A 15696-nucleotide genomic window follows, 5' to 3' on the forward strand; every position below is an offset into this window, starting at 1 on the left:
ACGTATACATATGCACATACGTGCCCACAGGTGTTTTTCTTGTTGTTTTTGTTGGGTTTTTTTTAGCAAAACAGAATTTTGGAAGCTACTGTCCATTCTTAACAAACAACTGTTTCCCTTTGTCTTTACTTCTTGCAGAGGTACATGTAGCCCAAATTTCACTGTCATTTTCAGTAGGGTGTCTTACTTACCCAGGAAAACTGGTAGCTCTAGAAGTATTTAGCTGAAAGGCAAATAAAGAAATCCTAAAAGTAATTCAAATATGAAATATATGCCCTATGATGTTTAGTAATCCAGGCTAAAATTTATTTCAAGTAAGAAGTTCAAAATTCAGACTAAAATATTATTTACAGTCAGGGTCATCCTCAGGTGCCACGAGGCTGGGACCGCTCACACTGTGTACTTGACAATAATGTGGGAAGGGCACAGACATTGTCTGGGTAGTTCCTCATGAAGCATTATTATCAGTTCCTTTTTCTTTGATTAAAATACAAACAAATAGCTTAGAAATCACTTTTTTTTTGTTTTGACTTTGTTGCTTGAATTTACATTACTGGCCTTTTCCCCTCTAAGTGCATTTATGTGGAAATGAACATCTTTTTCTGAAGTCACGGTAATGATGAGGAGAAGGAAAACCATATTACCCAGATGGTAAACTGAGGTAGTTATGCATCCCTGACTGTATCTGCAACCATCCCTTGGACTGCTTTTAGAGTTTGGGAAATTTGGTGTGTCAGCAACTCCTGTGCAGACAGCTATATCTACTGCTGGAGAAGGAGTAATTTCTTCTTCTGTTTTTAAAAAGATGCAGATTTGGTAACCTGTGGTCATAAATAGTTTTTGCCAGAATGGTTACAGATATATGGAACAGCATACATTAACTTTCATATTAATTTGTAGCATGAATAGTTTCATAGGTTTAAGAAATTGGCCCCTTTAGTTAAATTTATCAGATCAAGACTACAGTTGAGTAATTGTCAGGTTCTCACTGTGTCTCACCTTTTTACAGGCAGTAATTGCAATTGCAAAGCTGCAGATGGCAAAATGTTGTGGTGTCAGACCAGGGTTTCTTCATCATAAATTCATCTTACAATTGGAGTCACATTAAGAAAGCTGGAAAAGAGATACTGTGGTTTTATTTCTCTTAGTCAGGAGCTAGCAGGAGTTTTTCACTTTGGTTCTAATGTAAAAGAATACTCTGGGCTACAAAGTTGTCCTTTGAAGGTAGGATTGAAAATTCAATATAGTTACTGTACATGAATTCATAGCAGGTTCTGTTCTTCCTCAGCTTTGCTTGCCCATGCTCTTGAGCATGCAAAGCAGTGAAATACTTGAGTTTCAACCCTGTAAATGACTTATTTGATTTAGGAACATCCACTGTCATTAAAAACAGGATGGTCTTTCTTCCTCCATCAGAAAAGGAGACTCCCATATGAAATACAAATTCTGTAACACAGCAGTCTTGTTTTCAGAAAATCACATTATGCTTTTTTCTTCAGGATTAAATACCAGGGGAATGTGTGTTTGTGCACTTATACCTGTCTACAAATATATTAATGAACATCTAATATAAAGATTTTATATATTTCTGAAAATAGAAATACTTGTGTGTGCATATGCATACAGTGTACAAAAGTGTGTCCTATGTTTAATAGTTTCTTTTGATGTTGAGATTACTGGTGTTAGAAAAGCTTAAGTATTTATAGATTCTTTCTGCATCTCAATAATGTTAATAAAATATAAATATTTTAAGAGGTTCTTCGACCATTTATAGTTCAAGTCAGTTAGCATTAGCCTTTTATTCAGTGATAATTGTGCTACTTTCTTTATGAACTATGTTTGTCTGTGTGCAAAGAGCATAGACAAAACCAAGACATTCCAGAATGTCCAAAATAAGGGGGCATTAGCTTTTATAAACACAAAGACTGCCATAATTACTCTCAATATCATAGAAGTTTCTGCCTCTGATTTTGATGGCCTTAAGGATATTAATTCTTTCAATTTTACTGGCCTTTTCTGAAGGCTACTTAACATTTTTTAGTGAATTTTTTTAAACCATAGTGAATTTTTTAAACCCATAAAGTTATTTTATTTGAGACAACTCCTGAAAGTCCTCTTTACATAGAGCTCTTCTGAGTTCAGCAGAAATTTTACCTACTAGTGACTTAATGGATTGGATCTCTGTACCCCAGTTTTGCAGGGACATCCTCTCAGCTTTGCTGAGAGTCTATTGCAGGACCTGTATGTTCATTTACAAAACTTTATTTCTAATATGGCCCCAATTCAACAAGCCATGTATGCAGATACTTGCATCTAAATAAATCCAGTAAGAATAATTTGATTATGCAGCATGACTCTGGCTCATGAGTGCATAACTATATGAGTGAGATTTCCAGACGTAGGGAATTAAGTTTGGGAATGCTGATGATGACTTCAAAAATGTTGTTTTTAAGGTTTACCATGGTTTCACTAAAAATGCTATCAGTAGAACAATTTAAAGTTAGTCTGCTGTCAGATTTTAAAACCTTAGCTCTTAATACGTTATCCTAACATAATTTTTGCATTTTGTTTTTTAGCTATAATGGCATTTCTGTTTGACCTGAAAGCTTTAGTGGATATGATGTCTATTGGCACACTTCTTGCTTATTCACTTGTGGCAACTTGTGTCCTCATTCTTAGGTGAGTCAAACTCATCCTTTCTGTCCTACTGTGGTTTATTTTGTGTTGATCAATATATAAAGAGAAGTTGAATTTACAGTGTATATTTTTGCTAGATAGCTAAGTGTTTAAAAGTTAGCTGTATGCATATACATAATTACTAAGAAGTATAGATTAATCAAAGAAAGTCAAGTCAAAGCTTCATGTGAAACTTCCTGACACCTTTTCTATTCCAGAAAATGAATTGGTTGAAGTGTTAGTCCCAAAGGTACTAGTTGTAAGCATGTGGCCAAAATTTAATGAATGGTGATTTTATATATGCTGTACATCAAGTCTGTCCCATCATGGGGAGCTGTATGTGAAAGGATGTTCAAGGTAGTTCACAGGATTAATAAGTTCAAATAATTGCTTTGTATTACCCTAGTCAGAAACCTAAAGCCAGAGAAGTGTTTCAAGATGTGGTAGCCCTGGAAGAGAGTACAAAGATGCTCTCTCAGCGAGGGGGATGATAAATACTTGTCAGTAAATTCTGGTATCTGTTCTGTTTGTAAAGCTCACTTAATTATACATTGCTCTTTTTATCTTAGAAAGTCCTTCTTTATTACTAAAGGCTACATTGATAACTTTCAAAAGGGTAACAGCTTAAATCCAAATCAAATTAAATGTTTTGATAATTAACACTTTAGAGAAGGATGTTTTATCCCACAGCTACTTAATTAACATACATATTTTTTATAAATACTCAAGTTCTAACAAAGCAGATGTAGAGTTTCAGTTTATGCCACTTAGTATGCCTCTTACAGTATGGGAGAATTAACTTGCCACTACTGAAGGAAGCTTTCCTACCCTTTCCCTGCCATTGGCCACCAGGTTGTCCCCTGTTTTTGTAAAATACTGCTCATTTATCTGACCCATTGGTGCATTTGCATAGCTTAAAAACCTGCCAAAAAAAAACCCCAAATAAACCCATCCAAAAATGTGAGTCATGATAGTTTGTTACATATGATAGTGACTAATATATGCTGCTGCAGTGAAGATAAAAATTGAGAAAGCCAAAGTCTCTACAGCAAAGAATTTAGTATTTAAATAGATTCCTAGAGTCATACTACTTCTAATCCCAAATGAATCTTAATTTTTTTTATGATCCTGGTTTTTTGTGCATAGGTACCAACCCAGTTTAAGCTATGAGAAACCAAAATATTCTCAAGAAAAAGCAGCCTTGGCTGCTTCAGAAAGGAAATCTGCAGTAAGCGAATCACAGATAAATATGATACAAGAGAGTAACTTCAGTTTTCAGGCCCTGATTAACCCATCCAGTTTACCTACAGAGCAGACTGCAACTACTGTTAACTTTTTAGTGGGTCTGTTAGGTAAGTATTCAGCTACCCAAACTCATATAATGCATTAGCATTAATAATAGAATTTTATTAAAGACAAAATTAAAAATCCAGTGATAACACACATTCTTTCAGTCATCAATAATGTGCCATTCATTTGTAGTGTCTCCAGACACTATAGCTTTTATAGTTCTTGATGAATTTAATCTGTACTCTCATATATTTTCCTTTAATTAAACACTTTAATTATAATATTTCATACTGAAGAATTGCTATCATTCTTCTTAAAAGTCACTTCCTCTTCAGTGCAGTGATTAAGTGACCTCTTTCCCATTTCCATCATTTTGCTTTTTACACAGCTTTCTTGGTTTGTGGCTTGAGTGTCCTCGCGACTTACGGGATTCATTTCATTGTTAACTTGGAGCCCTGGAGTATTGGCCTTCTTGCTGTGCTGGTGATGTCCTTCATAGCTACCATTCTCCTCATCCAAAGGCAGCCTCAGAACCAGCAGAAAGTGGCCTTTATGGTGAATGACACATTCTCTATGTTACGTGCTAATGAGTGGCTTGGATGGATTCTGACAAGTGGGAGGGGTACGGATGGTCCTTTTCCAGGCAGTCTTTCTTTACTACACTGCCAATATTGCAGGTTTTTGGTGAAGACAAGGGTAGTGGATGCTTATGGCATGTGCAGTCCCCTTCAGATCTTTTCAGCACAAGAGAAAGCTTTTCATTACCCACAGATTGAAAAGTGTGACATCCATAGGAGTATGTCTGCAGAAAACAGCTGTATCACTGATGCTGGTGTGAACAGCTGCTGCTGCAACAAGTGAATCTGGCAGCAGATCTGTTAGGTATTCTTTTAGACATATTCCCAGAGTGCACATTGCTGAAACATAAGTAATTTAAATGCTTAGAAACTGGAAAATAATTCAGAAATTGATCAGGGTGCACTCATTTGGTTTGCATCTAGTGTTTTGGACAATACAGTTTGTACCTCCCGTGGTATGTCCCTCTCATTTTGAGTTTAAACTTATGTTCTAAGATCATTAATTTAATCAAGTCTTTAATGGAAATAATGAAGTATAGTGATGAAGGTCAGGGAATTTGATGAAACTGTGGAGGGGAACAACAGAAAGAAGGAATTTACAAAAATAATATTTTTCAGCTCTAGATTCAGGAATTCATTAGTGCATGTTCAGCACAAACTGGAAAGTTTTTCTACACAGCCTGAAAGAATATATTTTTAAAATAACTTATTTTAAAAGTTTAAGATATGTAGATACCAGTACTTAAACCCAGTGAGAATAAAAATGCCATTATATTTCAAGATGAAAAATTTCCTGTTCTTTTTAATGAGTAGATGTGTTAGCATCTAGTTTGAGTTGTATAACTTAAGTGTGACATTTAATGCCACAGACATATTAAAAATTTCCTTTTAGGTTCCTCTATTGCCATTTTTGCCAGCATTCAGTATCCTAGTAAATATTTACTTGATGGTACAATTAAGTGGAGACACTTGGATCAGATTTAGCTTCTGGATGGCACTTGGTAGGTACTTCTGGTCATTTCAACCACCTCTTAACGTTAGGATTTATGAATCTCATCTTAGAATATTTTTTTTTCTCTTCCTTTAAATATCTGAACAAAAGCCAGTGTTTTAGTAAGTCAGCAAATATTTCTGATCAAAACAAGAACGTGCTTCAGAAGGGGTATTTATATGGAGTCAAAATTGTAAATAAAGTTTTAAAGTTGAGGTAATAGAATCTAAGTTACAGGATGAATTACAATAAGCCACTTTTTTTTTTTTCCAAGTAAGTATAGCTGAAATTTTGCAGAGATGTGTTTGTAACAGTTTTCTTCCAAGTACATCAGTAATTCTCCTTTAAGATGTGGAAAATTACATTAATTCCATCTAGACATAAGTTAGAGAGAGTAGTTTCCATGACCTGTCAGAGCATTCAGTTATGCAAAAACAATGCACTGTGATTCAGTGCCTGCACTTTCCATAGAAATAGTGAAGAGCTGGAGCATGAGTTCCTACTCAGAAGAAGACAAACTTTTGCAAAATATGTTCTGTCATTGAATAACTATTTTTTTGGTGCAGTACTTGCCTGAAAACCTATTAACTTTTTTTTTTTTCCTTTTGGAAGGCTTCCTCATTTACTTTGCTTATGGCATCAGGCACAGTCTTGAAGGTCATCGTAGTGATAGAGATGATGATGATTCTTGTTCAGAAAATAGTGGCCTGCAAGAAAAGAACCCTGTGGAAGAAGTGGATGATCCTGAAAATGCAAATGAAAGTGATCAGTTTCTTGCAAATGAGAGGACAAGTGAATGTTAATGTATGCAAAAATACAAATCTTTTACACCTTCAATTGACGTTTTACTTGCGGATTGAAATGCCAGAAATTTTTTGCCAACATTGTGCTTCTTGAAAGTGTTTATTACAAGGCCTGGCTGACATTTTGGACAAGCTGCTAATCCATCTTCATTTCAGAACGGACAGCATGGAGACTAATATTTAAATTAAAAACCAAACAAGAGAAGTACCTTTTGGCAAGCAAAAATTTGGATGCATTATTTGAACTGTCATCCACAATTACTGGTAATCATAAAATAAGAAGAATTTTAGAAATGCTTGCCCGAAGTTCTAAGCGTTTGACACTGCATTATGAACATGAGTGCCTTTTGTACCTTCTTCTTATATCTGGTATGTGTTTTGGTCACAACCTAATAGCTCTCTTTTTTTCTACAGAAGTAACTCTTACAGGAGATAAATTGCAGACATACCTGGGAAGTATTTACAGAATGAATGGTAATTGAACAGATCTGATATTTTGCAAAAAGTAGAGGATCATATATTTGTGCAAAAAAAATTAATTGCTTACCTTTACTAATCAATAGTCATGGAGAATTCTACAGTGAAGATACTTCAAAAGCTTCAAATCCTTCTAAATAGAATTCAAGATTTCTACTTATGTGAATTCCTTTCCTTTCAGAGATGGTATGTGTATAAAATAATACTTTCAAGAGTAGTTATGTTATTATCTGCAAGAGCAGAATATGAAATATAATCTGTTGGTCACAGAAGTGACAGTGACATTCGTATGTGATTTAGCAAATATTGTGCTTCTGATTTCAGAAGGGCCACAATTTTATCTCTGACTACATAATGTGGTACTTACATGTAGCAATCAAGTTTTCCTCTTTACTACTTGTTTATTACCCCTATACTTTCATATTCTTTGCCATGTACCAGGGCTGGTATTTCTGAGATTGGCTGTTACACATTGCTTCTCCTAGGAATAATGGATGTACAAAATCCCATCCTTCTTTTAAGATGGAAAGAGGGATTAAAAAAACAGAGGCCCATGCTTTGGAAAAAATTCTTGTCAAAACAGAATTTCAGTGTTTCACTAAGCCTTAAACATATGTTAGCATAACAGTTTTTTGTGAGCCAAGCCTATATCCACAAAACCATTCATGTGGCTAGGCTGTCCAAATGCTTTTTATGTAAAAAGCCAAACTGTTGTGGCAGTTCTTATTTTTTTGAGTGAACAATTAGTTTTTTTCTGAGTGAACAATTACTTTAAAGCTAGCAAAAATGGAAACTGTTCTTCTTTAAACATAAAAGTAGTCACCTGTTCAAAGGGACCCAGATATTTTAGCACCTTTTCCTCATCAACTGATAAGCTGAGTGTCCCATGAAGGATTCCATAACATGAATTTAGTTTGCAAAAGTGTACTTATAAAAATAACTTTCCTAAAGTAAGAACTGCATTGAACTTGTCATGGAATGTTGTAGTCTGTTCCTGGTACTGATTATTGGTAGTAATCTCTTTTTAGATATAAATCTGTAGATCTCCTGAGAGCTATGTTGGTTGACATGGAAATGCACCTTACTTTTTAAAAGAGCTAGAATTAAAAAAAAAAAAAAAAAGGAACTAGATGGAACTAGATTCATGCTTTTTAATCTTAAAAGGACTTCTATTGCAAGAGCAGCATGCCTGAATGTTAAAGGGCAGAAGCAGAAGTGCTTCGCCATGGAGCAGGTCTGAGGTTTTCAGCTTCATCTTTTCCTCTGAGCTTGACCTGGGAGAGAGGGAGCAGGGGGGTCCCTGTGTGCTGCTGCTGCTGCTGCTGTGTGGCCTCTGCTGAGTGCTCAGAGTGAGGAGCAGCAACCTGAAAACCCGAGAGGCATGCAATAGGGAAAATGCTCAACTGCATCCTCCAACTGCAACTGCTGTTGTCCTAAGGCCTGTTCTAGCCAGTGTTGGTCCTTAAAAGTGGACTGGGCACAGAGAATGAGGAGAAACTATAGGGCAGATGGTAATGGGGTACTGTTTTTTATTAAATCGTAATCGATCTAGAACTGATCATAAACTTTTTGGTACTTCTTTCCAAGATTGATCATTTGCAAGATGCCATTAAAGAAAAACTCAGACTTTGTGTTAGACTAATACAAGTAGTTAATCTGCTTAGAAAGTATTTGGTTGATAGGAATAGATAGGAATTCTCAGGGCAGTTCCTAGATCTATGGATAATTTTCAGTACCACTATTCAGTAAATGAAAAACCTGTCTGTGTCAGTTGTAATTGTACTGAGGCCCAGTTTTATGCCAAAAATGTCTAATATTTCAAACATGATTCTTTTGTCATTTAAGAATTTAGAATCATAGAATTTTCAGGGTTGGAAGGGTTGTTTAAGATCACTTAGTTCCAACGCCCCTGCCATGGGCAGGGACACCTCCCACTAGATCAGGTTGCTCAGAGCCCTGTCCAGCCTGGCCTTAAAAACTTTCAGGGATGGGGCTTCCACCACCTCTCTGGCCAACCTGTTCCAGTGTCTCACCACCCTAATGGTGAAGAACTTCTTCCTTACTTCTAATCTAAATCTACCCTCCTCTAAGTGTGAATTCCCCTCAGTCCTATCACTACCTGACATCCTAAAAAGTCCCTCACCAGCTTTCTTGTGGGCCCCCTCCAGATCCTGGAAGCTACAATAAGGTCTCCTCAGAGCCTTCACCTCTCCAGACTGAATAACCCCAACTCTCTCAGTCTGTCCTCACAGGAGAGGTGCTCCAGCCCTCTGATCATCCTCATGGCCCTCTCCTCTGGACACACTCCAGCAAATCCATGTCTTTCTTGTATCAGGGGCTCCAGAACTGGATGCAGTGCTCCAGGTGGGGTCTCACAAGAGCAGAGCAGAGGGGAAGAATCACTTCCCTGACCTGCTGGCCACACTTCTCTTGATACAGCCAAGGATCCAGTCAGCTTTCTGGGATGTAAGCATACACTGATGGCTCATGTTGAACTTCTCATCCACCAACACTCCCAAGTCCTTTTCCTTAGGCTCTTGAATCCAATATAGTAATCCTTAGATACATCAAAACAAAGGTTTTATTTTAAAATAACCAAACCACTGTGTAATTGAATGTATGTTTGGTTGTTTGTAATGCCACAAGTACTTGACATACAGAAGCTGACACTTCTCCTGAAGCACAGCTTCTTCAGTAGTTGTACTTCAAGGTGACATTCTTAGCCTGTCTTGACCAGAACTCAGCTTAAGTCCTTAGGTACAAAAAAATTCCATTGCTTTGGAAGGAAGTCAGCAGTGCTGAGGCAGATCTTTTCCATGGTGTCTTTACATAAAACACTGCTCTTTAAAAATTCCTTATACATCTTGGTGTGTGGGAAGCAGAGAGGTCTTTTTTCTATGGTTGCTGATGCCACAGAACGGACAAGGTAGGCTCCCAAGATGCAAACTACTGCTGTTCTGTGATGTGCAAAGAAAATCCCATTTTCCCCTTCAAGGCCATAATATAGAATATGTGTGTGCACACCTGTTGATATGTTTGCACCTGTCTGATATTAGCCCATAGTGCTTTTAATAATTTTAATGATAAAATATATATATACTGCACTGGAATTTTCCTTTGAAGGGATGCTATCAGTATAACAAACTTCCACTGAAGCAAGTGCTAGCTAAACCTTCTGGAAATAATTAGGAACAGTATAGAAATATTAGAAATAAATAATAATACATTTTGTGTATTGACAGTTTCTCCTTTCATTTTTATAAATGTTTCTTCCCTTGTTAAAGAAATTAATTATAGACAGATAGAAAAATGTGCCTATACAAATATAGAAAAGGAGATGGGAGCGACTGCAGCACAGGAAATATCCACTTAACTAATGAGATGTAAAATGAAATTAAAATTAAATAGGTTGCTTCAACTGTGAAGAGTTTATTTACATGTGTGTGTGTTGTTAAAGTCATTATAGTCAGTGGCTGAGTATGAACATGACAAGGCAGAAGGAAGATGCTTATGGTAATATCAGTATGCATTTTATATATGCAATACTGAAATTCCAGTTGCTTTACTGGGAGCAGAGTGTGTGAAGGACTGACATTGCTTGTGCTTGCTTACACAGGAGCTGTGTGTGAAACAGATCCTGGGTTTGTTCTTACATTTGCTCTGTGTCTGTGTTTGCTGAGAGAGCAGCTGAAGCAGAGGTCCAGAGGAAATTAAATTGTTGGTATTTTTTAACATAGTTGTTGATACTGTTCTGTAAATTGTTCTGTGCAAATAATATGTGTTGATATGAAATACTTATTGTTGGAGATAGCTTATTGGGTTTTTTTTTATATTGCCTTTGTGGAAAAAAATCCTCCAAAACATATATTTTCGTTTGTAGAGTCTGTGTGTGCCTTTAGATAGAGGAATTACTCTTATCTAGTTTGATTTAAGAAAGTAAGTCAAAGCATGTATATATATATATATATATATATGCTAAACATCTATTTTGTTCTGGGGGATAAGAGGTAAGATTCATCTGTAGTTCTTGTTAATGAAAGTGGTATTTTTGTGGTTATTCCAGTTCTAATTCTTCAACAGGAGATATTATGAGGTATCTTAGATTTCATTGTCCATTATCCTGGATAAAACTATTTTGTAAATAGTAGTGTGCTTTTTCCTGCACAACAAATGCCAGATAAGATTTCCTGAAATCTGTCACAGTATGTTTATGTCACCATATCTTAATGACAATTAAATTATCTGCTGTTAGAGAATTACCAGTAATAAATGTCAATACCAGTGACACAGGGTTACTTTATGTACTTAGGAATTTAACTATGCCATCCAGAAACATCAAATGATACAGTTAATTCAGTGGCAAAAATTGGTAAATGTTAAATGTATATTGTATTTTATTCAATAAATGTGCAAGTCTAGACACCTTTTCCCTAAATTTTATCCAAAGATAGAAATATAAGTGTCAATATCAGATGTGCTGTAAGCATCCCAAGATACAACCTGGTGAAATCTGTGACAGGGCAGGAAATCTGTGTGGGGCTGTACAGTTGTTTTAATTGGGGGCAACACCTTTGACACTGAGGTGCATTTGTGCAGTAGGAATTTAATTCACATGATGGCTGGCATGTGTTACTTGATTATATAGAAAAAGAAAATAAAAGCACCTTTCAGTGCTCTTGGGCCCTAATTCTTGCTAGACTTGCCAGGAAGTTTGTACAAATTGCAGTATGCTCATTGAAAGCATTTGGATTAGTTAGGCAAATCTGTATTTCACAGAAAGAGCAGGAGGTATTTCACACAGTGTAGAATCTTTGTATTTGTTTTTAATTTCCTGAGCCTCTAGTACTTCTTTGTGGTACATGTTTTGAGGACCTCTGCAATTTTAATAGTTGGGCCTTTCCAAAGCAACATACAATGTCTTTGCCATCTCCCATCTGTTTCCCATGTAATTTTAGAAGTCAAACTCCTTAACATTAGCTAAGTCAAAGGATTTTTCTGTACAGACACATGTTAAAAGAACTCCATATAGATTTTATTATTTTTATTGTGAGTTGGACAAATTCTGTTGTCTTTGTATGTTTTCATTGAGCCTTGTGCCAGGTAAACTCCAGCTTCACCAAGCTGAGTTAGAGTCAGGACAAAAGATAAAAGGTTTTGAATGTTTATGAGGGCTTTTTTCTTTTGTCTTAATAGAAAGTAAAGCATGAAATGTGTTACATATCTTTAAAAGTAGTTACGTTTGCATCATTTTAAAACATTACTGTTCATATGCATTTTAATGTTTCCTTTTGTTCTTATGTACATTGTAATTATTATTTCTGTATTATATGCTGCTGAGCATTTAAAATGTAGATAGAACTTATTATGATGCAACTTAACTACAAATCTGTATTTCTTTGATGTGCTCTACCAACCAAAATGAAAATTCTTGAATTTCTATGAATGTAAAAATATTTATATTTTAAAATATGGTGCTTTTTTTTTCACTTTTACAATAGAATTGTAATCAGTGATACTTTTAGTTACTTTAGTTCCAAATTCTGATGGAAATCACATTGCTTTTCATTTATTGTAACATATGCTTCATGGGATAACAATTGTGCATTTGTTTGGTATTTTTTAATAAAGCTAAATATCACTTGTATGTACTTCATAGGACAGCTATAACAAACCAAACACTACAGTTTTTGTAAAGATTAAAATAATATAGTGATTTAATAATAATTAGTGTGTCAAATATCTAATGTAATTACATTATATAAGTAATAACTAATTTAAAATGTATAGCTCATATTGACTTTATAGAGGAAAAAACAACCACCATGTTTAATGTTTAAATCTTTTTTTTTTTTTAGTGATCTGGAGATGGGGATAGTATCAGCATTTGTTTCATACTTGCTTCCAAGCACTCAAGAACTAGCTGAAACAGAGAATAACACCCTTTGGGCATTTTGTCTTCCAGTGCCAAACCAGGGATGATGTTAGGTTTGATTTCCAGATGGAGCGAGCAGCCCTCAGCGTTTGTAGTGCTCAACTTTCTGAAGCACCAAGCCTTGTCCTGACAGCATCCAACCCCAGAGCTGGATGGATAAACTTGCTGTTTTCTCCTTTTCCCTTTTTTTTTTTTTTTTTGGAAAAAACAAAAACAAAACAACCCCCCACAAAAAAACCCCACCCCAAAACAAAACCAACCAACTACCCAAACAAAACCAACCCCCAAAAAACTTTTAATAGTACTGTGGGTATATCTGAAGAAGAAAAGTATGAGTTTGGGTAACGGATAACAATAACCTTGACTCCAAGAACCACACTCCCAGGGCAAGCTTATTATTAGGCACAGTTTGTAAAGACATTTGAGGAGTTATCTTTGTTCAAAGACTTAAGAGTAACTATGACTCTGAGGGTTTTTCTGAGATGCAGCTCTTTTGAATAACTCCTTTTAAAGTTTTCAGTTATCACCTTATGGTACATACAGATTTACTAATGATGAACTTGAAAATCGTGGTCCAGTGAAGCAGTGGGAATACAGCCACTGATCTAAATGAAGACAATTAGTGCAAATATCCCATTTAAAACATTGATCTGAAACAATATATTGGTTTACTCAAGTGATGCCATTAAGTTGTCCTGACATGAGTTACATGTAGGCTTTTCTGGTTACTATAAATGAAAATGTAACTCTTTGGGGTTTTTTGTGCATATCCTTTCTAAACTAGGAAATTTAAAATTAATAACATGACTTTATTCATTGTATATCTACACAGGAAGAGAGCATATGTCAGCTTAGATATGTCCTAAAATTAATGCAGCCTATATTTTCTAAAATATACTAACATTTGGATCCCTGTCACCATTAGATCATTGACCTACCCTGTGTGAAGGGAGAAGGAAAAATTGACCTAGGAAAGTAGATAAGAATTATAGCCAGCAGTTTTGCAGATGACAGAAAAAACCCCATGCTTCAGCAGCAGCAGGAGTTGTGAATGGTTCAATGCAAATTTTCAGTTTATACTATACATCTTTGCTGAGTTAGCTCTGAGGTGCATTTCCTCTCAAACAATGGTAACTTTTTCAGAATATAGTACTTGGTGGTATTCTAGCCATTTAAAAGGGGAAGCAGTCTTGAACTTCAAAAATATCCTGGAGGAACAGAAAAAATTTTTCTTAATTTTTTACAGGTAGTAGAAGAAATGTTTAGATATGTTGATGTATACTCAGGTACCCCTAAGCAGTTCTAGGCAGAGCTCTAAAAGGACTGTAGAATGAAAAAGAGGTGAGGAAATTTCATCATCTTACTTCACAGGTGGGCCCCACTGGCTGGTTTATCACTTCCCAGATACCCCAAGGTGAAGTGTTAGAGCAGGCTCAGGCAAGCAGGTCTCTGAACTCAGCAGGTATATGTATTTACGAGGGCAAAGGAGCATTATGTATATGCCTTGTAACTTTTTAATGGCTGCAGACAAAGCCTAGACTTCCTTTTATATCTGTAAACACTACTCTCACATCTGCTATGCCCGTGGACCTGTGGCCAAGGACATTACTCATTTATTCTATTCTGATTTACACTGGACTGTACTCTTGTCTAGCACAGCGTTCACTTGTGACCTCTGACAGCCCTTTTCCTCCTCCCAGGACAGCATCTTTGCCCTGCCCTGCATCTACCTTGTAGCTGAGAGACCTTATTTCTCTCTACAACTATCTGAAAAGAGGTTGTAGGGAGCTGGGTGCTGGCCTCTCCTCTCAAGTGAACAATGATAGGACTAGGGGAAATGGCCTGAAGTTACATCAAGGGAGGTTTAGACTAGATCTGAGGAAGAACTTCTTTACTGAGAGAGTAGTTAGGTGTTGGAATGGGCTGCCCAGGGAGATGGTGGAGTGTTGAAAAAAAGTGTAGATGAAGTACTTCAGGACACACTGTAGTGGGTGATACAGATATTGATACATATATTGTATTAAGGGTGGATGCTGACAGTTGGACATGTTGATCTTAGTGGTCTTTTCCAAGTGTAGCAATTTTGTGACTGATTCTGTAATACCTGCAGTGGGCCCTGCAGTCATGTTTTCTTCTCCCTTCTCCAAGGAAACCCTCAGGTTTCAAGAAACAGCTTCCTCTACCATGTTCATCTTTAAGCCGTGAAGTGATACCAGCGCCCTATTGATCTGCTTCACAAAGGCATCAATGATAAGTGAAGACTGTATCACAGATTGTGGAGCTCCAAATAGCAGCATGTAGGTACTCCTTGTTTCCAGTGTCAGGCAGCACTTCCTGAGCAGGCTTTCAGGATGACTTTGCTTGGCAGGCTGGAATAAGTACAATAGTTTGACTTAAAAATGTATTTTTGCAGTCTTAGTCCAACACAGATCTTTGCCTGATGTCCATCTGTGGGGTCACTTGTTGAGTCTCCTTCTCTGAAGACATTCAAAACCTGCCTGGATGTGCTCCTGTGTGACCTGCACTAGGTGATCCTGCTCTGGCTGGGGGTTGGACTTGATGATCTTTCAAGGTCCTTTCCAACCCCTCACATGGATTCTGTGATGTGTAACCCACATGGCTCTCACACTCTGCTGCCCTCTGAGGATCCAGCCACCGGCCCAAAGCACAGCTGTCACCCACCAGCTCATCGAAGCCATCAACTTCCACAGGTGTCCCTAAGGTTACATGGAGTCCCGCTGAAGTGCCACGGGCCTGTGCTGCCCGGGGCACCGATACCCAAGGCGGGGGAAATGCCGCCGTGTTAAACCTCCCGGTGTGGAGCCGCGGAGGGGGGGGGTTCAGAGTTCAGGCTGGTGACGGGGAACCGAAGCCCCGTGAGAGGAGAGCGGAGCGGCAGCAGGTGCCCCGGCTGGCAGGGATGGCTCTGCGCGGGCACCCGCTCGGTCG

General features: G+C 37.1%; 1 protein-coding gene and 1 long non-coding RNA gene across 7 annotated transcripts in view; both read left to right on the forward strand.

Annotated features, from left to right (window-relative positions):
* SLC7A2 (solute carrier family 7 member 2) overlaps positions 1–7919 on the forward strand; it is a 43135-nt gene extending 35216 nt beyond the window's left edge. For all 6 annotated transcript variants that reach the window (XM_030449610.1, XM_030449606.1, XM_030449608.1 and 3 more), the window contains 5 exons: positions 2577–2679; positions 3823–4028; positions 4355–4521; positions 5437–5545; positions 6148–7919. In XM_030449610.1, the coding sequence (XP_030305470.1) occupies positions 2577–2679; positions 3823–4028; positions 4355–4521; positions 5437–5545; positions 6148–6338 (776 nt within the window). In that variant the 3' untranslated portion in view covers positions 6339–7919. The remainder of the gene's footprint in view (positions 1–2576; positions 2680–3822; positions 4029–4354; positions 4522–5436; positions 5546–6147) is intronic.
* Positions 7920–13958: 6039 nt separating this feature from the next.
* LOC115598241 lies at positions 13959–15610 on the forward strand. Its single transcript, XR_003987515.1, has 3 exons — positions 13959–14088; positions 14896–15044; positions 15161–15610. It is a non-coding gene; the product is annotated as an uncharacterized LOC115598241 (long non-coding RNA).
* Positions 15611–15696: the final 86 nt, after the last annotated feature.

Source organism: Calypte anna, chromosome 4A (genome assembly GCF_003957555.1).
Source record: "Calypte anna isolate BGI_N300 chromosome 4A, bCalAnn1_v1.p, whole genome shotgun sequence".
In the NCBI taxonomy this organism is placed as follows: domain Eukaryota; kingdom Metazoa; phylum Chordata; class Aves; order Apodiformes; family Trochilidae; genus Calypte; species Calypte anna.